The 27,483-nt window shown below is 44.0% G+C and overlaps 1 protein-coding gene across 1 annotated transcript; it reads left to right on the plus strand.

The window, feature by feature from the left end:
- The first annotated feature begins 319 nt into the window (after window positions 1-319).
- Window positions 320-23,770, plus strand: NAAA (N-acylethanolamine acid amidase). The gene is made up of 11 exons (XM_028100639.2): window positions 320-572; window positions 1,225-1,389; window positions 4,646-4,772; window positions 9,008-9,098; window positions 12,957-13,033; window positions 16,950-17,122; window positions 17,262-17,324; window positions 18,275-18,341; window positions 18,703-18,731; window positions 22,382-22,459; window positions 23,099-23,770. Exons 1-10 carry the CDS (start codon window positions 370-372, stop codon window positions 22,455-22,457), a joined length of 1,071 nt encoding a protein of 356 aa, XP_027956440.1. The 5' UTR covers window positions 320-369; the 3' UTR covers window positions 22,458-22,459; window positions 23,099-23,770.
- The last annotated feature ends 3,713 nt before the right edge of the window (window positions 23,771-27,483 follow it).

Here is a 27,483-nt window from a genome sequence, read left to right on the forward strand (position 1 = left end):
TAGGATTTCCTGCTACCTCTTCGCTACTGAAAATCATCTTCTTTGACTTCCCCTGCAGGCCCCAGTTTACACTCTCTGGACCCCAGGGGGAGGAACGCGGCGGGGAGTAGCGTGAGAAGCCCGCAGCATTTAGCGCTCTCCCGAGTCGGGACTGCGGCCCCCGCGGGAGGGATGGGGGCCGGAAGCGCGGATGCGAGCCGGCGCCCGCTGCTCTCCTGCGGTTTGCGGTCGCGAGAGACACGGCGGGCCCAGCCGCGCCGCGGGCTCCGCCTCCAGCGCTCTGGGCACCGCCCCGACTCCTCCTCCGCCAGCCCTTACCCGGGCCCGCTGGCCACCGCGGTCCCAGTTGCGACCGCCGGAGCCCGAGCCATGCGGTCCGCGGGGCCGGGGGCGCACCCGGGGCTGGCGCTGCTGCTGCTTTTGGCTGGGGCCGGGGTGTTTGCCGCCGCCTTGCCCCCAGCCCCGCCGCTCTTCAACGTGAGCCTGGACGCGGCGCCCGAGCTGCGCTGGCTGCCCGTGCTGAGGCACTTCGACCTCGACTTCTTGCGCACCACGATGGCGCACATCCTCGGGTGAGCGCGGGCGCGGGGCCAGGGGCGCGGCGTCAGCGCCCCGGGGCACCTTCTTTGCGGCCTGAGTCCGCGTGCGGGAAGCCCAGATGCGTGCTGCTAGCTGGGCCGTAAACCGAGCCGCTTTACCCCTCCCCGCCCTCGGGGACCGACTTGCCCTCGACCTCAGCCTCCTCACCCGCGGCCTCAGGAGCATGCGAGCTCGGCGGAGACCAGAGCTGGCATTTGTTGCTGCTCTGGGAAGCGTCGGGCTTGAGGATGATCGGAGCGGCTGGTTTGACTTTCAGTCACCAGAGGCACGCCCTTCCCCCAGACATTCTGGGTCAGGGTGGCGTGCAGGTTGTCACCCGCCTGCTCAACGCAGAGTAGGGAACGCAGCCCACACCCCTGTTGCAGGTCTGGCGAGTCTCCCAAGTCCGCCTCTTTGGGGACCACACTCGCTTGCTCTATCTCCCTTTCCGAGTTTTCTTTTTTCCCTTCGGGATGCCGCGGGTTGGGTGATGCCGGGCCTGGGCTATTGGCCCTTTGGGAAGGGGAGGAACCTAGCACCCCTAAGGATAAGAACTTCAGGAACCACCCCACCACCCATACACACATAGTCACACCCCTTCGACCCCTGAGCAGATCAAACACCCTTGTGGTTCTTCGTTTTTAGGAATAAGGTCCCCAAGTGGGTCCATGCATTGATTAGAAAGGTGGTCGAGGAGCTGGCGCGCTTCCTGCCCCAGCCCTTCACCGACGAGATCCGTGGCATGTGCGAAGTCCTGAACTACAGCCTGGCCGACTGCCTGCTGCTCAACCTGGTTTACGAGTCCACCGCGTGAGTGTCCCACGCTAGCGTGGATTAACTGGGATTTACCAGGGACTCCTGCCACATCTGGCTGGGAGGAGACTTACTTCCAGTGTGATAAAAATAGGGTGGTGCCGGGGCTGTGCTGAAACTTCCAGTGCTTCCTCTTTGCCTCTCTGGGTAAATCTGAGCAGCGCATCATGAGCTTCGAGAAGGAAAGCAGCTTCTCGGACCTCAACATTGACCTTTTCCTCTCCCCAAGCCCCTCTTTATCCCTCTACCAATTCAGGTAGTATCCCACTTTCCAAACTCAACATGTACCTTAACAGGAAGTTTTTAGAACTAATCCCACTCTCATATGGACCGTCTAGGTAACCCAGTGACCCTGCACCCTTATAATGCAGGGGGTCATCCCAACACTCACTTGTCCCCCTGCATTTATCCCTCCATGTTTGTCATGCCTGGAGATCCTGACTTCTCTTTCAGAGTCTGTACCCTCCAGGACTGGGGTCACAGGGAATATTGTTCTGGCTAATAGGGAGAGCCGGTATTTGGTAGGCAGGGTGGGCAGGATAAAATGGCACACAGAAGTGAAAGCACTTAAGAGTGTGTAGCTGATCCCATGCAAAGTGCAGGGAGAGTCTTAAGTCTTATTGGCTCAGTAGTAGGTCCTGGAAATAAGAGAGGTTTGACCTGGCTTCTGCCTTCAGGACTTACTGTTTTGCCACCAGACCAGCCTTATCTAATGACATACTTGGTAGCTTTTGGCTGCCAAAAGATATGGGGGAAAAAAAGAGTTCTTGGGATAAGGCAGCTTTACTGTCCCCTGGTATCTTCCCTGAACCCCTAGGCACGATAGGTTAAGAAGCACGGAGTGCCTTCCTCTTTAGGGAAATGTTTAAAGACACAGATAAGACAAACTTGTTAAATGAACATGCTTTTCAATTGAACCAAGTTCATTTTACCATTCCTCATCTCCTACCCCCATCTTTTTCCTATTCTGGCATGTGACTTTCTCAGTTACAAAAAAAGAAAAATTTTACTTCCACGGTTTTTTTTTGTTGTTGTTGTTGTTGGAGTCTATGTATTCAAGCAGATTTAAGCAAAAGTTCTAATAAAAACATTCTAACTTTTGGATTTGATATTAAGGTAGGTATTGAATTGCCTGACAACAAAAAGCACCATCAGATGCCATTAGAATTAACAAAGGAGGGGGGTGCCTGGGTGGCTCAGTTAGTTAAGCAGAGAAGCTTCTTCCTTCAGCTCAGGTCATGATTCTGGGGTCCTGGGATCCATCGCTGCATGGGCAGGCTCCCTGCTCAGCGGGGAGCCTGCTTGTCCCTCCTACATGGCTTGTGCGCTCTCTCACTATCTCTGTCTCTCTCTCTCTCTCAAATAAATAAATAAAATCTTAAAAAAAAAGAATTAACAAAGGAAATGTTCTGTTCACATTTCTGATGTAGGGCTTTTTGAATCAGAATAATAGTAGCTACCCTTTACTGAGCCTCCTGGGTGCCAGGCACTGGGGATGGTTATTACCCGTTGTGTAGAAACCAAGCTTCAGAAGGGAAAACTTGCTGAAAGTCAGGTGCCTGGTGAGTGGTCAGGGCTGCTGCTAAAATCTCATGTGTCTCCAGCGCACTGCAGTGCCCTGGAGCTCCCCTCTTGTTCCCTGAGCTTGTGGGCTACCTCACGCTAAAATATTTGGCTTATGGGGTGCCTGAGTGGCTCAGTCGGTTGGGTGTCTGACTCTTGATCACAGCTCGGGGCTTAATCTCAGGGTCGTGAGTTCAGGCCCCACGTTGGGCTCCATTCTGGGCATGCAGCCTACTTAAAAAAAAGTACTCGGCTTGACATAGAAGTATTGTTGTCTTGCCAGTTTTGAAAAATTCTCTGGGAGAGATTCCACAAACTTTGCTTTAGCCACTTCTGGTGTTTTATCAGCCCCCTCTTCGACATCAACTCTTTGAGGACCAGAAATCCTGGGAAAAATTTAGAACTAACCAAACTTCCTTTTTTAAACAAACAAAAAAATTAAGTAACATTTATTTTCTCCTATTATAAAAGTAATATGTAGTCGTTATAGAAAATTAGCAAATATAGAAAAGAAGAAAAAAATTAACTACAATTCTGCTACTCAGAAATGACCAACAGTCTTTCAGGATACTTTGTTTTGTTTGTGTGGATGTACTTCTCTTTCCCCAGAATTGGGTATGCTGTCTAAGTATTTTTCCATAGAACATTACGTATTCTCAGAAGAAACAGACACTTAGCTATCTTAACAAACCTCTTCCTCCTTTCCACAAAATACTTCTTTCCAGCTGGGAGTTCTTTTTTTTTTTTTCTATTTATTTGAGAGAGAGAGAGCATGAGCAGGGCAGAGGAGCAGGAGAGGGAGACTCAGACTCCCTGCTGAGTGGGGAGACTGATGGACCCGGATGAACCCGGACAGACCTGGGACTCGATCCCAGGATCCTGAGATCATGACCTGAGCTGAAGCCACACACTTAACCGACTGAGCCACCCAGGTGCTCCAGCCGGGAGTTCTTTTAAAAGTTCCTTTTCTCTGTGCAGGGAGCCCTGATGGGGACAGGGAAAGTGCCAAGCCCCTAAAGAGTTGACTGTTTTCCCTCAGAGGACAAACTGAAACATTTTGTGGAACAAAATGATTTAGTGCCCTTGTACATGCTCTGAGAAATTCATAAAAGAGAAGTGAATTTGAACTAGCTTTGAATGGTATGTTAAATAGACTACATACTGCCAAGCAGAGGAATAAGCAAAGTTCTGAGGTCTAGCTGAGCCCAGAATGGGTCAGTTTCAGATTTATTTATTTAAAGATTTTATTTATTTATTTGAGAGAGAACATGAGTGGGGGCAGAATGAGAAGGAGAAGCAGACTCCCCACTGAGCAGGGAGCCTGACGTGGGACTCGATCCCAGGACCCTGGGACTATGACCTGAGCCAAAGGCAGATGTTTAATGGACTAAGCCACTCGGGCGCCCCTCAGATTTAGATTTAGGATGAAATTCTCTTTCCGTATGTTTTCACTTCCATGTGTGCTAAGGGCAACGGTCTAATAACACCAAATGAACACTGATGAGGTAGGTGTGTCTGGTTGTGCTTTTCATCTTGAATTGTGAATCCATATGCTTGTACAAGGATCACTTATCATATGTATCTATTATAAGAATTGTTTTACTTTAAGGATTTGTTTTTTAAATGAAACCTCATTTTCCTTTTTCTTATTTTTCTCATTCATTCATATGGTACTTTTCTATTTTCTCAGATTCTGCACCAGTATTGTGGCTCAAGACTCCAGAGGCCACATTTACCATGGCCGGAATCTGGATTATCCTTTTGGAAATTTCTTACGCAAGTTGACTGTGGATGTGCAGTTCTTAAAGAATGGGCAGGTATAGTTTGTACACTATAATATTCAGAAATCAGAGAGACTTGCTAACCAAAGTTTGCAATCACTAGGATGGCCTGCTGCTTAAGTGTGTTACCAGTTTAAGGAACAGAAAACATCAAACTCCTGGAAAAACAAAACCACAGGTTTACGTCCATTAGGCTCATGGAAAGAAGGGTCATTTGTTATTATTGAGCATCTATTTAAAGAAGTCAACCAATTTTCCTTAGGGAAATAACTGTCAGTATGATCAGTCATCCATATCAGCTCTTTCTCAGCTTTCCCGTGTTGAGGCTGCTTCTGGAATAGGGAGGGGCTGCATGGTGTCATGGCTAGAAACAGCCAACTTTGAGGTCCAGCAGTCCTGGGTTTGAATTCTGTTTCTGTCACTTACTTCCTTTGAGAACATGGGAAATTATTTAGACACATTTTGCAGACTACAGCTCAGGGAGGTTAATAATTACTTTATGGAGGTAGTTATAAATGTTACATGAAGTAATCTATGCAAAGCATGTAATAAATGCTTGATAAGTAGTGGCCAAGTAATAAATGGTCCTTTATTCTATAAGTATGATTGACCCACAGCACTCTCCTAAGTATGATCTTTAAGAAATTATACTTAGATCATTTTATTTTCTTCATAAAAATACAACCTAATATGTACTGTTTTCACATTTCTGTGTAAACATCTGGAGAGACAGCTTTAATCAATGTTCATTGAATACACAAAGCATGTTATGGCCATGAAACAACCTGCTAAAGCCAGATTTTGGCTTTGGGGAACACTGTTCAAGGACAAGGACTATATTGCATATGTTCTTTGCATTTCGGGGTTGAGTCACAAATACTACAAACTCATTTATTAAATACTTGGTCATCTGCTTTTACAAACAAAAACGTTTTCTCATAAAAATGAAAACAATGCAGAAATACATACAGTGAAAGTTTCTCACTTTTCCATTTCATTCCTTTACTTCGCCACTGTTAACAATTTGGTTTATAGCTGAAGAACTACTTCAAAAATGGTTTTAAGTGGTAACAATGACAGAATATACGTGCGTACTAAATTCCTAAAGGAAATCTGCTAAAATGTTAGCAGTTATTACTGGATCATGGGACAATAATTACTTTAATTGACAACTTTATGCTTTTCTCCATTATCTACAATAAGCAGAAATTCTTCTAAGTAGACAAAGGAGTAAATGCAGTAAAAATAAATTATTTCGACGGTTCTCTCTAGAACTCATCCTTTTTTTAAAAAAAAAGATTGTATTTATTTGAGAGAGAGAACCAACGGTGGGGAGGGGCAGAGGGGGAGAGAGAGAGAGAGAGAGAAGCAGACTCCATGCTGAGCAGGAAGCCCGATGCAGGACTCGATCCCCGGACCTGGAGATCATGACATGAGCCGAAGGCAGATGCTTAACCAGCTGAGCCACCCAGGCGCCCCTAGACTTCACCCTAACTGGTGATGCTTCTTTTGTTCCTGTGTGTCCTGGAGCTCCCATGAGAAATAGTCTGCTGGTATGGCTTCACTCTTAGTGCTCAATTATTATTACCAAATCTAATGGTGTACACTTGAGTATTGTCTTTATGCTAAGGGCTCATGCCCAAGAAATTGTTTTGCTAAATTAAGAACAGGTTATCCACAAAATAATTAATCTCTTACTCTTGAATATTGTTCATAATTTTTAAAATATTTTCACATACCATTCTTCATTAGATCCTCACCACAGCCCTTTGAGCAGCACAAATCAACATTTTCATCCTCATTTTCCAGGTGAGAAGGGGAGGACTTACATGGAGGACGTTTCCCCAGCTCACATCGGGGAGATATGGCAGAGGCAGGACCAAAGCCCAATGACTTTCTTCTCCCCAAACTCAGACCATGTTTTAGAGTTTCCTGCTACAGCTAAGGGTCTGTTTATGTTAACTGACTTGGCAGAGACAATGGAAAGCACAGGCATTTAGAAATAAAGACAGTTTTTCAGAGCCACAAGATAAAAGAGTTTGCAAATTATACCCCAGAATCATTTATAATTATGTGTTATCAAATATCTTGGAAACTACAACGTGATTTTGATTCTCAAACTTTAATTTGCTCTGCCCTTCAAGAGTGACCCTAATATGAGTGTCAGTGTGTCATATGAATGAAGTGACAGTATGATTATTTTTTTTCTTCATATAGTTACATTTTGTAAAGGCTTTAGCAGCAAGGTAGAATTATGCCCATTTTACTGCCATGAATGGAAGTGGGGAGAATTCACACACAGCCCTCAATGAGGGGCGCCTGGGTGGCTCAGTCACTAAGCGTCTGCCTTCGGCTCAGGTCATGATCCCAGCGTCCTGGGATCTAGCCCCACATCGGGCTCCCTGCTCAGTGGGAAGCCTGCTTCTCCCTCTCCTGCTTCTCCTGCTTGTGTTTCCTCTCTTGCTGTGTCTGTCTCTGTCAAATAAATAAATAAAATCTTTATTAAGAAAAAAAAGAAAGCCCTCAATGAGCTGGGAAAAGGTCATTTATAAAACTAAGGCCACTGCATTTTTTCTTTATAATTTAGCACCTTAAATTATTTTTACAACCAGATGAGGTAGAAATAAATGATTAAAAAGATTACAGACTTTAGATTCAGCTTTTATTTTTTAGGTCTTCTATAAATGGCTTTTATTTATTTATTTATTTTATTAACATATAATATCTTATTTGTTTCAGAGGTACAGGTCTGTGATTCATCAGTTTTACACAATTCACAGCACCCACCATAGCACATACCCTCCCCAGTGTCCATCACCCAGCCCCCCCATCCCTCCCACCCCCCTCCACTCCAGCAACCCTGTTTGTTTCCTGAGATTAAGAGTCTCTTATGGTTTGTCTCCCTCTCTGGTTTCGTCTTGTTTCATTCCCCACCCCACCATGATCCTCTGTCTTGTTTCTCAAATTCCTCATATCAGTGAGATCATATAATTGTCTTTCTCTGATTGACTTATTTCTCAGCCTTTTTTTTTTTTTTTAAGATTATTTATTTGGGACAGCATGGGGGGGCAGAGAGAGAGAGGGAGAGCGCACGCACGCAAATGCACATGCAGGGGGGGATGCAGACGGAGAGGGAGAAGTAGGCTCTCCACAAAGCAGGGAGCCCAACATGGGGCTCAATCCCAGCACCCGGAGATCACGACCTGAGCCAAAGGCAGACGATTTTGCTGACTGAGCCACCCAAGTGCCCCTGAAATTCAGCTTTCTAAGGAAAAATATTAACCCAGGCCTATTTGTTTCTCAAAATAAAAAATATTGGTTCACCTTTATTGAACAGGCACATTCTAAGTATTTCTTTAAAGAAATGAAATCTGGTATCTGCAGTAACTGCTAGAGTGTGATTTTTCTCCTCATAGTCCTATAGTGGTATCTTGCAACCATTGGAGCTTGTTACCTTAATTTAAAGTGGAAGTGATCCCTATAACTCATGGGATAACCATGAGGATTACATGAGAGATACATGTAAAATAGTTTTTTAATATTTAAAATTTAAATATGATTATGACTGACAAACAATCTCACTTATTTCCTCTTACCTCACAGAGCTTATAAGATGCATGACTGATGATCAAGTCAACACAAGGTTTTAATCGGAGCCCATTTGCTATTTCTAGGATGGAGTTTCTCATTCTTTTTAGGGCATGATCCCCTTTGGTGAAGCCTATGATCCCTTCTCAGAATGTTTTATAATACACAAAATAAAATGTATGGATTACAAAGAAAACCAGTTATGTTGGAATATAGCCATTTCAATGTTATACTTTTTCTCAACACATTAAATAGTAAATTTTAGCTGTGCATCTAATAACTCGCATAATGATAGTCATGAGTGGTATTTCAGGATATGTAATTATACTGTGTCAAGGTAGGTATGATAGCGTTATATATGTGAAAATATCTGCTATGTCTATGGTGGCAGAATCATAGGCTCTGCTGTGAGTACAGGATTTGTTACGTGCGTCCATTACTGAAGGAGTGAAATTTCAGTTAGAAATGAGTGAAAATAAAGATGTACCTTTTTTCCCATGCAGGATCACAGACCCACTGATTTCTATCCATGGAACCCCCAGGTTAAACCTTCCAGAAGGCTATTTAAGAGTTTTTATTATGTTGGAACTTATAAGAAAAAAAATCCATGAGGGGGACAAAACAGAGGATTTCAATATATGTTTGGTGGGAATGGCAAAATGATACCTATCTCTTGATTTCAGGTTGCATTCACAGGAACCACATTTATTGGCTATGTAGGATTATGGACTGGTCAGAGTCCATACAAGTTTACAGTTTCTGGCGATGAACGAGGTAATCAAAACACATTCCTGAGCATTTTTAGCCATATTCCTGGCCACTTCTATCCAGGTACTTCATTTGCTCCCCCAGCTGAACATATAGATGAATCCTGACTACACTACATAGGAAGGACTTCCAGCCTAGTCTGGGGAGATGGGCAGTGTGCATATAAGCAATGAAGATGATTTCAGGTAGTGATGAGTGCTACAGAGAACGTGAAACAGGGCGCCTGGGTGCTGCGGTCGGTGAAGTGTCTGACTCTCAGTTTCAGCTCAGGTCATGGCTCTGGGAACTGAGATCAAGCCCTGCAATGGGCTCCGCACTCAGTGTGGAGTCTGCTTCGAATTCTCTCTCCTTCTCCCCCTGCGCCTCCTGCTCGTGCTCTCTCTCTCTCTCAAATAAATAAATAAATATTTTTAAAAAGAGAGAGAAAGCAAAACAGGAGGATGTGATAGAGAACGGAGGGAAGGGCGGGGCAGTTACTGCAGGTCCCGTGATCCGGGAGCCAGGTCTGCAGAAGCTGGGGGAATTCTGGAAACGAAACAATCCTGGCAGATTCTAGAAACAAAAGATGGTAGTGTGGTTATAGCATGGGGGACTGGCATTAGAGGTGGAGAGGAAGACTGAGGAGTTTGGATTTTAAGTCTGATGGAAGCCCTAGGAGGGTTTTAGGCCAGGAAGTGAATCACTTTGGCTGCTACCTAGAAATTGGATCATGTGCGGGTAAACATGGAAGCAGAAGACTGTTAGGAAGCTCTTGCAGTCATGTAGAGGCTATGTGATGGCTTCCTACAGGCAATAGCTATAAAGTACTCCACAGCTTACTGGGCACTTTCTGGTCAGTTTTCTCAGTAGACCTTCTGGACAGTCCTGTTAGGCAGGGCTGATAGTATCGACCCCACTCATGATGCAGAAGAGGAAGCTGAGGCTGGGAGGTGAAGTGGAAAGGTTGTTTCTCAGACTGGTCTCCCAGGTCCTGGCCCAATTGCTCTGTTGGTTATACGACCCTGCTGCAGTTCCCCAGGTCTCAAGGACATCAGTCAGTTTCACAGAGCGTGGGAAACCCAGAGATCCACAAACACTTGTCTCTGTCCTCAGGAACTTGTAGCTGAGCTAAGAAGAAAGACTTAAAGTTTAGTGTTGGTCACTGGAAAAACCCAATTGACTTCACATTGCTGTTTCCTTTGGTTAGGTCTGTTCTTACCTTTTTACATAAGGCTTTAACAGGAGGCTGCTGGCTGAGTATGTTATCAGTGTCCAGTAGTCAGTTCTTTATCCTGATGGGTTTCTTCAGCATTTTCCAAAAGTCAGCTATGAGTAAGAGTGATTTTCTCTCTCTCTTTTTTTTTTATGATTTCTTTATTTATTTTAGAAAAAGAGCAGGGGGCAGGGACAGAGGAAGAGAGAGAATCCTCAAGCAGACTCCGCGTTGAGGGAGGAGCTGGATATGGGGCTTGATCTCAAGACCCTGAGATCATGAGCTGAGCCAAAATCAAGAGTCGGCTGCCTAACCGACTGAGCCCCCCAGGTGCCCCATTGTGAGACTGATTCTCAACCAATGGTACTCAGACCACAGATGACAGTTACTAAGGTTTTACACAGAATGTCCGTAAACAAGTGTATATTTAAAGGATGGGCTTTGTTTCCATCATTTTGTGACTCAAATTGTTTAACAACTAATTAGTAGAACCTAAGGTATTTGCAGTTGAAAAATAACTGAGTTCTTCTATAACATGCACATTTAACTAAATACTGTCAAACTGCCTTTTTAATACTTATTTTATCCTTATTTTAATGAAAACTAGCTCTATTTTAGTCTGCTAAGATGGAGTTAAAATGCCTGAACAATAAGGTAAGATATCTCTGCTAATAGAGATAAGATATTCATTCAGTTAACTTTCTAGACATTATGGAGAATGCCAGCAGGGCCTCTGACACCACCCCCCTCCCCGGAAAAGGTAGGGATATGAGGGGAACCAATAAATGGCGTAGAGTTTGGGGAGACTTAACAAACCACCCGGCAGGTAAGATCACAGACTCGAGAGCCAGCCTGCCCGGTGTCTGTGTGGGGCTGTCACCTGCTTGCTCGGCGACCGCCACCGCGGTGTTGACCCCATGCTTCAGTCTCCTCACCTGGAGAGCAGGGGATGGGGATGAACTGCTTCATGGATGTGACGCTCCCAGAGTGGTGCCTGGCACAGAGTAGGGGCCATGGAGCACTTACTTGTCATTGTCCCATCTCTGGGCCTGACCTCCGAGCCCCAGATTGGAACACCCAGCCACCTTCTCAGCCTCTCCACGTGGATGGCTGCTAGGGGCCTCACCCTTGGCATGCTTATGCAGAGCTCTTGCTTTTTTCTTTTCCCTTCTTCTTGCCCTCACTCTGCCCCGCCCCAAACCTGTTCCTCTCCGGGTTTTTCCTTGTCTCAGGATACGGCACTTCTTTCTGCTGCACTGATTGTACCAGGAGAATTTTTGAACCGGTCGTTCCGTGGGTCTGAGCTCCACCACGCAGACCGGCCTGTCCCTGACTGCCCTGTCCACCCGCACCGCTCGGCCAGCTGCTGTCATACCCGCGCTGCTGGAGTAGCCTCTCGTGTGGCATCACGGCTTCTCACCCTCCACTAATTCTTTCTCTTCCCAGCAGCTGGCCTGCCCAGGTTGGTCCCCTGTTTAAAACCCGCACTGAATTTCCGTTCCATTCCTAACGACTCCAGAGTCCTGACTGACCTCAGAACTCTGTGTGGCCACCTCCTGCACCTCATTTTATGCCTGTCTCCTTCTCCCTCGTTCCATGGGCACCAGCATCTTTCTTTTTCTGACACCTACCAAGCTTGTCCCTGCCTTAGGGCCCTGACACCCACGCCTTCTGTCTGGAATGTTCTGCCCATCTTAGCTCAAATGTCTACAACTCACTGAGGCTACCCTCAACATTCCTCTCAAAAAGAACCCTCCCTCATTACTCATGATTATTCTGTCTTATTTTCTTTATTACAGTTACCAAAATTTTGTGTGCTTGATGGCACACTAATTACTTCTGTTTGCCGTTAAATTCCAAGGGACTGGACCAGATCACAGTATGGCACATAGTAGATGCTCAGTGCTTATGTCTTGAATGAAACTATTTCTTTGGAAATAAATCCCCAACAAAGATTTTTTAAGATGTTAAAAAGAAATAATTTTGGAGAATGACTGTAAATTTGTATTTTTTTTTAAATATGAGCCCAAATCAAACTTAAAGTTCTGAAAGGTATATTCTCTGTAGTCTTCCTAATCCTTATTGAGCCACTTCTCTTGATATCTACATAATTCTGCTTTGCCTGGGATGATTAATCGAATTATTTCCTTTCACATAATTATCATTGCTTCTGGGCACAAAAGATTATGTATATGTAAAATATGTATACAGAACATTCATGTATACACACACAAAATATTTCCAAATAGCTAGAAATTCCGGGCGCCTGGGTGGCTCAGATGGTTAAGTGTCTGCCTTTGGCTCAGGTCATGATCCCAGCGTCCTGGGATCGAGTCCCGCATCAGGCTCCCTGCTCCTTGGGAGCCTGCTTCTCCCTCTGCCTCTCTCTCTCTCTCTGTCTCTCATGAATAAATAAATAAAAATCTTTAAAAATAAAAAAAAACAAATAGCTAGAAATTTGTATATATATATAAATTACATTTTTCTATGGGTGCCATGAAATTTGAGCTTTATCTTTGAAAACTGGATGCCAGTAAAATCACTCTTCATCTACCAACTTTTCTCTCCCATCAGCTTGTACTATGGGAAAGAAATAAGATATAAGGAATTTTAAAATGTAGGAACTGGGGCAACAATTCGTATTTATACTTGTTTCTTCCTCAACTCGGCAGACAAAGGCTGGTGGTGGGAGAACATGATCGCTGCCCTTTTCCAGAGACACTATCCAATCAGCTGGCTTATCCGCACTGTGAGTACCTTACTGTTGAGCCCCGCACACCCTAACTTAATCTTCTGTGGGTTCATGTTGTAATGCTCTGTGTCATTTAACAATGTTATCTTTCACGTAAGAAGCTCCTAAAAAGGATAGGCATCTAAGGGTTTGCAAAATGCATATCAGCCTTTGTGATAATAAGTATCAAAGATAAACAGAGCTAGACACTAGTTAAAGGAGTAGTTATAAATTTCCAGTTGTAAAATAAGTCATGGGCATGTCATGTACAGCCTGGTGATTATAGTTAATAATACTATATCACATAAGTGAAAGTTGTTAAGAGTAGATCTTAAAAGTTCTCATACAAGAAAATAATTTTTTTGTAACTATGGATGGTGACAAACGTTAACTAGACTTATTGTGGTGACCATTTTGCAATATATGCAAATATTGAACCATTGCTTTGTATACCTGAAACTAATATAATGTTACATGTCAGTCATACCTCAATAAAAAGAAATCAGTGGTAGGGACAGATTAATCAGTATTGTACTATTGTAGTAGGGAAGAATGTCCAAGGTGAACTGAACTCAACTTTGATTTGTACAGAGGTGACCAGGTGTTTTAAAGGGAATATGAGGGAATAGAGAGGGATGTCTCTCTAGAGAGGGAGAAGTGAAAAATTACAGAAAGTGTAAAAGAGGGATTGTCCATGTCAGACATATCTGGGTTTGCTAACTGGTGCTCATCAAAGTTAGCCTCCTACCCTCCTACAGAGACTGGAAAACGGGTCCTATCTTTAAGCGCTGGCTGGAACAAACAGTAAATTCTTTGGGCAGTCTTATTTTCTCAGGCAGGCACTAGAAGGGCTAGGGTCACCTTAGGGATGTAGCCTTGAGCTGTTAGAAACTCTGTTATGTTTGTTCAAGTCCTTATACGCCAAGGTTAAGGCCTTATAAAGGAGAGGGCTCAGAGGAGCCTAGCCAAAGATTGGTTAAGGAGAGAATCTTTGTTACAGGCTACAGTTTTAGCCTATAGCCTAATCTTGATAACTGATTGAGATAAGAGATAACGGTATGCTTTTTCTGCAGATAAAAATGTACCCTCCTTTTAGAATCTCCATTTGCAAATATCAGAATTAGCAAAACAAAGGCATTAGAAGGTAGTTCTGCACACAACAAAAAGAAAGTTTACTTTACATGACCTATTAGATAGACAGCAGAGTTCCAGGCCACGTATAAATTCTAATTTGTAATCTGACCACATTTGGTGCAGGATTTGGCCCTGCCCAGCTTCAACCTTTTTGGCCCTTCTTTGACTAGGTCTAAATGATCTTAGTCCCTCTGGACTTGGAGTTCTCCTCAACCTCTTACCTGGGTACTTCCTAAAGATGTTGACAAACTGTGTATCCTTCATATCTTTTTTTTTTTAACATTTTTTTAAAGATTTTATTTATTTATTTGACAGAGGGAGAGCGAGCAAGCATAAGCAGGGGGAGCTGCAGAGGGAGAGGGAGAAGCAGGCTCTCCGCTGAGCAGGGAGCCCGATGTAGGGCTTGATCCCAAGACCCTGGGATCATGACCTGAGCCGAAGGCAGCCGCTTAACCGACTGAGCCACCCAGGAACCCCATATACTTCATATCTTTTTAAGATGACCTCTAAAACATTTTAAGATTTTATTTTTAAGTAATCCCTACCCCAACATGGGGCTCGAATTTACAACCATGAGATCAAGAGTCCCATGCTCTAACAACTGAGCCAGCCAGGTGTCCCTAAAACTTTTCATCATAAGATGAAAGTGTATTTCGAATGTTGCCATTTAAAAATGAAACTAGAATTTAGATCTGTCTGGTGGAATGTAACAGCAAAATGATTTTTAAATGTTTTAGATGAAATTTACATACAGTGACATGCACAGATCTTAAGGGTTTAGTTCAATGTATCTTGGCAGTTGGACACACTCATTTATCCCCCCATGTAAGCACCAACAAAACAAGATACAGAACATTTCCAAGTCCCTGGAAATTTCCCTCCTGTTCCCTTCCCAACAATTCCTTACCTCCTCTGACACCCTCCTCCAGTGAAACCACTCTTTGACCTCTGTCACCACAGACAAGTTTGCCTTTCTAGAATATGTATAAATGAAATCCTGAGTACAGACTCTCTCTTTCACTCTGCCCAATGCTTTTCTAATTCATCCATGTTGTTTGGATCACTTGCTCATTCATTTTTATTACTGAAGAATATTCAGTTGTGTGAATATGCCACAATTTTCCTATTGATAGACATTGGGTTGTTTCCAGTCTTGGGCCATTAGGAATAAGCCTGCTATAGAAATCCTTGTACAAAGCTTTTAGTCAACATGTATGTCCATTTCAGTTGAGTAAGTGCTTAAGAGTGGAATTGCTGGGTCATAAGGTAGGTGTATATTTAATTGAGGTATAATGCCATACAATTCACATGCCATACCATTCATCTATTTAAATTATACAACTCTCTGGTTTTAGTATAGTCAGAGTTGTGCAACCATATCTACAATCAATTTTAGAACCTTTTCATTCCCCTAAAAAGAAATCCTGTACCCATGAGCAGTCACCACCCATTTCCATCACTTCCTGAGCCAGACAGATAAGGTGCATGTCCCACCCTGACTCTGCCACCTGAATGAAGCAAGTCACCACCACCTTCGGTATTTCTTACTGATGTTCTTTGGCTTTTTTCTCATAGGATTCTGTTAGAGGCAACGAATTATTTGATAGTTGGTGCAGGTGACATAAAACAGCGTTCCGTGACTCCTATTGCCTCCCTTTATAATTTTGCTGAGTTCAGAACCAACCAATTCAACCCTAAATACCTCACCCCCTAATAGTAAGATGTATACGGGAGAGGAAGGCCCACAAAGCCCTGCCCCAGGTTGATGGTGTATGGTGCTGAATGATGGCACCTTTGCAGACGCTGATATTTTGAATTGTTCTTTTGTTTGACTTTACCCCCACCCCTGACACTGTGCCTTGGCAGTATTCAGGATGGGTGAGCAGAAAACGTACTTTCCAAGAGTGATTTTGAAGATGCAGGTGGGAAGGGCAGGCTCTTCCCCAGGACGTTCTTGAGCAGATCAGCTTGAGCAAGGAGCACCTATGGAAGCTGAAGATATGGAAAGCGATCCCCTTAACTGTCCATGCCACAGACCTTTGGAAGTCTTCATGAACCCCCGGGGGTATCTGAACACCCTGCTTACTGCTCTGATGTAGCATGCTGTCTTCCATCTCCAAGCCTTTGCTGAACTATTCCATTGAGCCAGAACTGTCTTCCCCACCCCCATGCCCAACCCCACAACCACCACTTTCCCCAGCCTGACTTCCCTTTGTCCCTTTGGCCTCAGCTTGTGCGATACCTCCCCGGGATGCTTCCTTGATGCCCTGGGTGAGGGTGGGTCCCCTGCTATGGCTTTTGTATCAACTGCTTCTCCATGGTGACACTCTGTACATTGTGTCACCACTGCCCGTTGACTTTCGTGTCATTCTTGGAAATTTGGAGTGAACAAGGTTAGGTCAGTCATATTCACTGTTCTGTCTCCACACCAGCACAGTGCCTAAAATGTAGTAGGTATTCAGAAAGGACCTGTTGAAAGAACAAATGAATGAGGAAACATGGGGAGTCCTTTGTGAAGGTGACCTGCCTAGAAAGCACGTGGCCCATGGTCGGTGAGCCAGGCCTAGAACTTGTCAACAGTTCTTTCCTTTTGTGAGAAAAGTACAGCTGCTGTCGGCTCCCCACTGAGGTTTCTTCCACCTCAGGAGCCCTGATGACAGGAGGATGAGGTCAGAGCAGTTTGAGATGGTAGCCCTGGCTTAATCTGTCAGGAGAATGTGCTTTGGCCCATTTGTCCATCAGTTGGTGTGGATAACTGCCGTGGGTGATGATGCTAATGCAGGTTTGTCTTCTTGTTCAGACCCTGAGTGAGTCAGAAAACTTTGAAGCAGCTGTGTATAAACTGGCCAAGACTCCCCTAATTGCTGATGTTTATTATATTGTCGGTGGTACGTCCCCCCGGGAGGGAGTGGTCATCACGAGGAACAGAAATGGCCCAGCAGACATTTGGCCTCTAGATCCTTTAAATGGAGCGTGAGTAGAATTAAGACTCTGGTCATTTTGTATCAATAATGTTTTTCAACTGGGGAAACTAGAGGTTTTTATATATTTTTCTTCCTTAGCTATGTGCCAAATGACCTTGGGTAAGACCAGATGATGTGCTCTGTTGTAGGTGGTTCCGGGTGGAGACAAATTACGACCACTGGAAGCCAGTACCTAAGAAAGATGACCGAAGGTAGGCCTCTATACCCCTGCCAGTTTATAGTGTGTTCTTGGGGTCAGGAGAATGTGCCCTTTTTATGAGAGAGAACCAGAGAGGACTAGAGGCGCTACCCCCTTCCAGAAAATGTACCTTGGCCCCCTCACCAATGTCTTGGCCGGGATGGGAGACTGTAGTGTGTAGTGGAGTGTGTGGGGGGAGGGCTCTTGGCAGTTGGTTGGGTGTTGGAGGGTAAGGCTGGCCTGGCCTCAGGGTCAGGAGTCCTATATTCTACCACTAGCCCTGCTGATGACTCACTGGGTGGCCCCTTGAGCCTCTGTTTACTCAACTGTAAAAAGAAAGGGTAGAACAAGAATCATGGTTTTCTATGTAAGACTTTTGGGGAAGGAAAACATTCCCCTTAAATAAATAAATAAATAAATAAATAAATAAGTCAGGGGCTTTCTTTGGCCCTTCTAATTTTTTTTTTTTTTTTAAGATTTTATCTATTTATTTGACAGAGACAGAGAGAGCACAAGCCGGGCAGGGAGCCCAATGCAGGGCTCAATCCCAGCACCCTGGGATCATGACCTGAGCCGAAGGCAGACGCTTAACCGACTGAGCCACCCAGGTGCCCCTGGCCCTTCTAATTTTGAACATTTTATAAGTCCATGCATCCCCAAACAGCAGGTAGTTAGGTATTTCCTCCTGGCTTTACTGCCGCACGTGTTTGGTGGCAAATATTTAATTTCGTAGCAATACATTTTCACCCACCCAGCTTCCTGGAGCAGATGGTACCTGTGGGCTTGACTGTTGAATTAATTTTACCATGGTGGTCTGAGACTAGGCAAGAAGCATGTTTGGGGGCCGGAATCTGCTTTGGTGAAAGGGAGATAAGGCAGCTGGGCCTTGTATGGTGGTTCCCAGTATGAGAGCTGATGGCATTTCCTGACGTGCCAAGTAATCTTTGACCCTTCTCCTTCCAGAACGCCTGCCATCAAAGCCCTTAATGCCACGGGCCAGGCAAACCTTAGCGTGGAGACGCTCTTCCAGGTAACTCACTGTGCCGTGATGTCCAGCTCTTACCCAGGATGTCTGCTGTCTTTGTTAATCGTGATTAAAAAAAAAAAAAAAGAATCTCCTCCGAAATCTCTGAACTCAGGCAAATGTGGTAGATGACAGTGTTGGAGTCAGAGTTTCACCCGGTTGAAAACCTTTCTAAAAAGTCCGATGACATTTTGTGAACTTGTTTCAGTATATGTTCATTGTTTAAAAGGAGAAAGGATTCAGAAGTCTGTAGCTCTGTCACCCCAAGACACGCTAGAGTGTTAGGTAGTTTTATTCTTCCTATAGATATTCTACATATTTCTTCTACCTTTTAATAGTCTTTGTAATATGATTTTTTCCTTTGCAGGTTTTGTCCGTGTTTCCGGTGTGTAACAAGTAAGTGACATGTTAAACGCATCTGTTCATACATCACCCCAGAATGGGGGACTCACTCCCATACTCTTTGGCTCAGCAGGGTTCTGGGGGCCCTACAGGTCAGGCTTTCTAGGTGCTGTGGGTACAGCAGTGAACCAAACCGAGTCTCTGCTCTCTTGGGGCTAGCATTCTGCTGGTGGGGCATAGGGAGGAGGCGGGGAGGAGCGCATAAACAAATATATCATAAGTCAGGTGAGAAGTCCATGAAGAAAAACAAAGGTAAGGAGGATAGAGTGATCCAGAAGGAGGAGGGCAGTGATGTGTTCATCCTAAATCAGTCTGGTGTTCGGTCCACCTGCCCTGGTTTATGAGTGCCTTAATCTCACTCTGTTAGAACTAAACTTTAGACACTGCTGGCTTCCCTTTAACTTCCTGGGACGTTCTGCTACCACCGTGCTCCGTCTACAGATAATTCAGCATCGAAGCTGTTCTTTCTTTTTTAGCCTGTACCCTTGATAGGAGCATTGTGTGAGCAGCGGCTTCTCAGGTCTACAGCCCACATCATCCTCTGATATGAACCCCTGGGCGGTAGCTACTCCTGTCATGGGAAGCTCTTAATTAAACCTGAGAGGCAGCCACAGGACTTGCCTGGGAAACTCTGAAGGTCCCAGGCCAAGACCAACAGCCTGCTCTTCATTGTCCCCTCAAGGTGGTGCTTCATTGCCTGGCACCTAGGATTAGCTCCTTAGGGGCACAGACACCTTCTTTTGCTTAGTGAGGTGGGGCTTAATTTAATGAAATGAGGGAGGAAGCATCTGCAAGTCAAAGATGTTTTATCTCCTTTTACTTCAGTAAATTCCCAAACCCAGCATTTCCTACCTTCTCGTGTTCTTACATCTGCTTTCTCCAAGGCAAGAATATCAAAATGGTCCTCTTCGGGAAATAGCCTAATACAGAGAAAACCTGTAAAGCGATTTTTAGTTTCAAATACCCAACTGATGTTTCTTTTTCTTTGAAATGATCCTCTTTTACACAAACACAAAATAGTTTTCCTATGGCCTCTGGAATAACTTTTGTATACAGGTATTTTAAGATTCCTTAGCTATTAAGATATTTTCAAAACTGGTGGTATCCTTTTCATTTTGTACCATAATAGGAATACATCTTCAAATTGTCCCTTTGAAAGTCTTTTTCTGTAAGTATGGCCTGATAAAAAGAGTAACACTAAAAAAAATTTATTCTGTAAACAATATTCTAACAGCCAATACAGAAAAACAAATTAGTCAGTACTTTGCCACTCTAACAAATGAGCTGTTGGGTAATAAATGATACCCAATGTTATGTTAGTAAACTAGCTCTTTGGGTGGGGGGGGTGGGTGTGCAGGATGAGGGGAACCCAAAAAACAAAGATCCCCCTCTTCAGTTGTGCATTTATTGACTTCCATGCTGTAAAGACTCCCAGCTGGTCTATTTCAAGCTTTATGATTGATTCCTGCATGGGTAACAGTTTTAGCTCTCACCAGCCTGTAGGAGCCGTTTCCACCATACAACACAAATGACTGTATCCTTTCTAGTCGGGCACAATTTTGCCCTTCTAATATTCATTTTAAAAATAGGGATGTTCTTTTTCTGTGTGTTCTCATAGTTTTTAAAATAATTATATAAATGATTATATCTTTTTTAAAAAATTAGTATTAAAATAAGATAGTTATGTATTTTTAAAGATTTTATTTATTTAAGAGAGAGAAAGCACGAGCAGACGGGAGCGGCAGAGGGAGAGGGAGAAGCAGACTCCCTGCTGAGCAGGAGCCCCTCAGGGCCGGAGCCCAGGACCCTGAGATAAGGACCTGAGCCAAAGGTCCTTTGGCTGATGCTTAACTGACTAAGCCACCCAGGCACCCCAAGAGTTGATATATTTTTTAAAAGCACTGCCCATGCTGTCAACAGCCCTTATAATTTTAAATAGGTACACCGTAGCCAATTGAATATACTGTATAGTTGAGTTAAGCATTCTCCAGTTGTTAGTTTTTCCTCTATTAAAACTCTGAAATAAACATATTTGTACATGCACCCCAACCCCCCCCTACTTTTGGATTAATTTCCCTGGCTGAATTCCCAGAAGTAGGGTTACTGAGTTAAAGGCTATGAATGTTTAAATGGCATATGAAATGTTTTGTTGAAATAGAATTGTTAGAAACTGTAGTTAACCAAGTAATATTTTTCTCTGTTGTGTAATTGAAAACCCAAAAGGAACTGCATTTATTTTTTTTAAGATTTATTTATTTATTTTAGAGAGAGGGAGAGTGCACGAATGGTGGTGGTGGTGGGGGGGGAGTGTTGCAGAGGGAGAGAGACAGAGGGGAAGCAGACCCCTGCTGAGCTGGGCTGGATCCTAGGACCCTGGGATCTTGACCTGAGCTGAAGCCAAGAATCTGAAGCAAGAAACCGACGCTCAACCGCTCAACAGACTGAGCCACCTAGGTGCCCCGAGGAGCTGCATGTAGAGGATATTCACCGCTGAGCCAGAATTAACATAGATCCCTGACTCTCAGGCCCTTTCCTTGTAATGATTCCTGGCAACCAAGGCTGTTTCACTGTGAGTTCAGAAAGAAATCTCCACAGAAACAGTTAGCTCAATGCTGCCCCCTTGTGCTGTGCTACAAAATTACACTAACCTGCGATAGAACTCCATCCTCTGATGTGGCTGTAAGCAGAGAAAATATTAAAATAGCGATGGATGACCAAAGTAAATAAACAGCTGAAGTCCTTATTCAGGGAATCTCCATTACCCTCGGATGAGCTCTGTATGCACTTATAGCTGTCTTCAGCCAGGTGTACAGTTTGGGCCACTAATTCTTCCTAATCCTGAACAACCCAGCTCCAGATGCCTTGAGCATGCATTCCAGCTGGTGTCCTGGACAAGAATTAGATGAAGGGAGTGAGGGGGAGGGGTCCTAGTGTGTGTGTGCATGCATGTGCATGTACTCATGTTGTTCTGGTCTCTTGCTATGCAGTATGTTGAATAAATTACATTGTGCTTTTCATCCTTAGATCTGGGTAAATGGGCCCCCTAACCTCATCCCCCAGCTTTAGAGGCTCCTCTCTGGCCTTCCTCTAACCGTCCCTTGATATAAGGAATCCACTGGGCCAGGAGCATTTACTTAGTGAGTTTGGCCCAAGTACCTAGCCTGAAGAGCAAGCTATTTCTGGGGCCTGTGTGATCCACTATCCTGGGTGGTGTTCTCCTGATGGCAGAGTGTAGCCACTATGGATACCCCATGCCTGGTGGGTGGTCAAGGCATGGCTTTTTCCTGGAGTCGTGCTTGAAGCCTAGATGCAAAGGCTGAGGTGTCCATACACGTTCCACTGGTGGTATAGGGCAGAGCAAGGGGTGAGGCCAACGGATGCCTCTCCCTCATTGCCACAGTGTGAAACTCTGAGGAGTCCGAGAAATTTTAAATTTGAACATGGCCTTCCATAGTGTTGTCAAAATAGAAAGGAAGGACGCCGTGTGATCACTTGAATTATAAATTTTAAACATTTTGACATATATGGGCTTCTATTTGTATTATTTTCCTAGGTCCCAAGGGTTAGGTTGGTATTTTTTTTTTTCCTCTTTGGAATATTAGAGACAATGATGTGCATATAAAAATTCCTCTCACTGTTTTCAGCTACACAGTTTATACTACAGTAATGAGTGCTGCCAACCCAGAGAAGTACATGACGAGGATCAGAAACCTGGGTTAAAAGTAAGTAAGCAGAAGAGTGGATTCAACCATGCTATGAAAGTTCTGCTCGCTTGTTGTTATTTGTTCATTTGGGGACATTGGTGGGTGTGTGCTGGTGTCTCCCACAGAGGGTGGTAACATCTTTTACATCTATGCATATAGAATATCTTCCGACAGATATCTGGCAAACGGTTGTCATGTAGGTCAGGTTAATGTCACCGTTAGGCATTTATCTTGAATTTGCTGGTATGAGAGCTAATCTCTGCCCAGTGCCCTTCGTCCCTTATTCAGACCTGTTCTCAGGGCAGGGTCTTAACTTCACTGACACAGAGGGGGAAATAATTGGGAAGACCTGCTTGTTCCCAGAATAATAGTGAGGCAGGCCCAGCACCTTGGCAACCTGAGAAAACAGATAATGAAGGCAGAGGACAGTGGCAGAATTTATTTCAGGCATTGGTGAGCCCATCGGTGTGGCGAAGGACATGAGGAAAAAGCAGGCGTCCTTTTTGCTGTGCCTGAAACCAAACCTAGGCAGTTTTCCCTATTGCTGGGGTCTTCTGGAACCTGTCAACCTGGCCTGATGTTTTGGTCATTTGCTTATCATGGCAGCGTTAAAAATTGGTGTTTGAATTAAGTACATTTATTTTTCTTCCCTTACAGATGATTTCTTAAAAATGAAATTCTTGAAGAGCTGTACTTTAAAAAACAAACAAAATGAAAGGATTGTATTGTTTCAGGAACAATACAGGTTCCTTCCTCACTAAGCTTTTCGGTCTTGTGAAGTGGGGGCAGGAGGATCACTCTGCAGCTTGTATTGCTGAAGTGGGTGATAGGCGTCTTGCATTTGCTTCTCTTCGTCACTTGCCTTGACCCTCTCTCAGCTCTGTCTGTACTGGCTGGAACAACTCAAAGATAATTGGTCTCAGAGGTCAAGCCCCTTCTCCCCACAACATGTGGCAATGTTGTCAGACCTCAGCTTATGAAGAAACGAGCTGGCCAGACCTCTTTGTTTATTATGAAGTGCTTCAGGAAGAGTCTGAGAAAAAAAGATTCTTCTAAGAGAAATGGAGAACTGTAGTTTGAATAGAGCCTGTTTGAGTGTTTGTTAGTCTGAGCTTCGATCATGTGTTTCCGTGGGATGGGATTCTCACTTTGCATAATGCGTCTAATGTTTCTTTATAAAAACTGATGGGCCTCCTTTTTCTAAATAGCTACTTTCTTATAGCTCTTTGAAAGCAATATGAAACCAAATTATTTCTGATTGTCATTTTTCATTAGTTAATAAAATGTTGAAAGAGATGTTGGCAAGGAGAATAAACATGTTTCCCAATACGTGTCCTGTTGTCTCTCCATTCTTATCCCCGAAGTTGTGTGGTTCTGAGCTGCTATCCCAAGCAAGCAGCTCTCGTGAGGTTGTTTAAATGTCAGGATGCAAAGGAGGGCACAGCTGCGTTGTAGAATTTGATTTTGTGTTTCACATGTACAGGAAAGAAACTTCTCTGAGGATGGAGTGAGAAAAGGCTAAAATGCACGAACAGTGAATCGATGGGATGTTCTTGTTTGGTGTACCAGCAAGAACAAAGGAAAATGGGATGCGTGGAGGGGAGTGTGAGCCAGGCACCAGTCACCCCTGCCTCACCATAACCCACCCTTCACTGGTGGCCCAGAATATTCCCGTTTCTTCTGGGAACACTGTTACCTTTCCATCATCCAACGTCCTTTTTAAAATCGAACATCAAGGGGCGCCTGGGTGGCTCAGTCAGTTAAGCGTCTGCCTTCAGCTTAGGTCATGATCTCAGGGTCCTGGGATCAAGTCCCAGTATCGGGATCCCTGCTCAGCAGGGAGTCTGCTTCTCCCTCCCACTGCCCCTCCCCCTACTTATTCTCTCTCCCTCCCTCTCTCTCTGTGTCTCACAAATCAATAAATAAAATCTTTAAAATAAAAAAAATAAAATCAAACATCAAGAGTAGTTCACTCTTGCCAGACATGTTAAACTGTGATGGAGACTAGAAATTTCTACTCATTAGTCACTTCCATTCTTATTTTCTAGACTACAGACTATGATCTTTGGATGGAAATTTGGGGAATAACCTAATTTTAACCAGGCAACACGAAGGCATTGAGGACTTTTCAGCAGGAAAGTGATTTAAGTAATCTAAATCTCCGGTTGCTTTTAAGACCTGTGTTCCTTGTGCCGTGTGGTTTCACTACGACGTGTCTAGATGTAGATTTCTTGTTATTTAGCCTGCTGGGGCTTTGTTATGCTCTCCGAACTTCAAATTTATTCCTTTTATTCAAGTTTGGAGAAAGTGCTGTTACTCTTCTCTTGCAGTCCTACATTCTCTTGTGTCTTCTTTGCTGAACTCCCAAGTGTGTGTGTTATCACACCTTCTAGCCTCTGTCTCAGCCCTTGAGATTTGGGGTGGCGGGGGAGGAGGGGAGGTGGATATCTCTCTCAATGACATATTCCAAGTCACATCTTTTTTTTTTTTCTGTAAAATCAGAAATATTTCTTTAATGAATCTCTTGAGTTTTTAATATCGAGGATAATATTTTATTTATTATCTTTAAAAAGACTTACTTATTTATTTTAGAGAGCATGAGCCAGAGGGGTAGAGAGCGAGGGAGAGAGACTCTCAGGCAGACTCCCGGCTGAGCACAGAGCCTGATGTGGGGCTTGAGATCACAACCTGAGCTGAAACCAAGGGTAGGACATCTAGCCGACTGAGCCACCCAGGTGTCCCTCTTGATTTATTTTTTAGAAGATTTTATTTTTGAGTAATCTCTGCACCCAGCATGGGGCTCAAACGTACAACCCCAGGTCAAGAGTCTCACGCTCTACTGACTGAGCCAGCCAGGTGCCCCTCAAGGATAATATTTTTATTTTAGATGGGCTATTTGCTGTTTATTCAAACTGCTAGGATCTTTATTGGATAGCATCTGTTCCTAGCTTTGGTTTTTTGTTGTTGTTGTTGTTGTTAAGCTTCTTAACCCTTACTTATTTTATACTCTGCTTCTAAATTCAGTCCTCAAGCCTTCAGGTGTCTACCTTTGCTGTTTGTTTTTGCTGACTCTCCCTCATGGAGGTTTCTGTGCTGTTCCAGAGTTTTGGATTGTGTTCCATTGAAAATCCTGAAGGCCGGGGTTGGCGGTACGCTGCCCAGAAGGGGTGTGTGTCTGTTAATTTCTCAGCTTGTGGTTTCTTAGGACATTCAGTAGAAATTGAAGCCTCAGTTTATATTGTGTGAGGGCAAGCCTGGGGTCCCACCTTCACAGAGGAGAGCCGGCCCCTGCGCAGGCTGATGTTCTAACTCTACCTTGTGTGCGTCCAAGGCCATGTCCTCCCACCTCCCAGTGAAATTGCTGAAGAACCTAAGGGTCTAAGTTCCTGGGTCCAGCAAATGTCGTTCAGGCCACCATGCCCCCCGTGCCTGCTTCCCTCCCAAGCTTTTCTTTATACCACATCTTCCCTGTATTCCTTTCATCCTCCCTGATTATGGGCTAGCTCAGCTAAGTATTCAGCATTTAAGAAAGGTGTTTGTTTTTCCTCTTTAGTTTTGTAGTGGGAATGTTTTTTTTTTTTTTTTTCAGGGCATTTATCCCTCCAAAGTATCCAGAAATCAAAGAGCTGATGAGCGATTTTTTTTTTTAAGTTCATTCTGTGTCATTATGAAGAGCGCATTGATGGGCTGATAATGGGAAAGTGAAAATCAGTTAGCTTGACGTTTTAGTAGACTAGCTAAGAAAATGGATTGCAAGATGTGGAAACAACCTTAATGTTCATGGACTGACAAGTGGATAAAGAAAATGTGATATGGACATACGATGGAATATCACTCAGCCTTTATAAAGGGGGGATCCTGCCATAGGTGTCAGCATGGATGAACCTTGAGGACATCCTCAAGGGTGAATACCGCACATTCCACTTATTTGAGGTTGATGGGGCTCAGGACACACTACCCCAAAATACGGCACATTGGCATATTGAATATTTTAAGCTGAAGGAATTTGGGAGAACAGCAGAAGCAGGAAGGCCACTCTGACTTCCTCCCCCTAGCCTTTCTTCCTGAAAACAGGTGTCCTAGAACCCTCCTGCAGAGGTGTCCTCCCTGTACCCAGAGGAATGGAGCATCCTTGTCTCTGAAGACAGTGGGACCCAGAAGAATCCTAATGAACAGTCCTCACTGAGCTTACTATAATTACCTCATACCCCTTAACCTACCACATGCCTCCATGTCTGCCTCCTCTCATCCAGCATCCCATAACAATGCACAGATCCATCTCTTTGGGTCTTCATTTCCTTATGAAGGCCCCCATGTCATGTGAAACTTCTATTGAATAAATTTGTATGTTTTTCTCCTGTTAATCTGTCTTCATCAGTTTAATTCTCAGACCCAGTTAGGGATCCTAGGAGGGCAGGAAAAAAACTTTTTCCTCCTCTACAAAATATCTAAAATAGACTCACAGAAGCCAGGGCTAGGGAGAGGTTCTGCAAATTAGGCAAGATGAGTAAGTTCTAGATACCTGATGTACAACATTGTACCTATATACTATATTCTGGTATACTTAACAATACTGTATTTTACACGTAAAAATTCATTAAGAAGGTTGAGCTCATGTTAAGCATTCTTATCACAATAAAAATTTTTAAAAGCCAAAAATAAGTTTAATAAAAAGTGTTTTTAGAAAATTAACATGGTTTGTCCTACAGTGGTTGTATAGGAGATGGATAGAGTTGATTTTTAAAGTATTTTATTTTTTTTAAGTATACAAGTATAAAAATAAATCGGGGTGCCTCGGTGCCTCGGTTGAGTCTCTCACTCTTGGTTTCAGCTCAGGTCATGATCTCGGGGTGGGGGGGATCGAACCCTGCCTCGTCAGGCCCCATGCTCAGCAGGGAGTCTACTTCCCCTCTCCCTCTTCTTCTGTCCCTCCCACCTGCTCGCAAATAAAGAAAATCCTTAAAAGATAAATAAATCAGGGGCACCTGGGTGGCTCAGTCAGTTATGTATCTGACTCCTTGTTTTGGCTCAGGTCATGATCT

Source organism: Eumetopias jubatus, unplaced genomic scaffold (assembly GCF_037043125.1).
Source record: "Eumetopias jubatus isolate StellerSeaLion01/CBP00866 unplaced genomic scaffold, mEumJub1_p1.0 scaffold_2, whole genome shotgun sequence".
Taxonomy (NCBI): domain Eukaryota; kingdom Metazoa; phylum Chordata; class Mammalia; order Carnivora; family Otariidae; genus Eumetopias; species Eumetopias jubatus.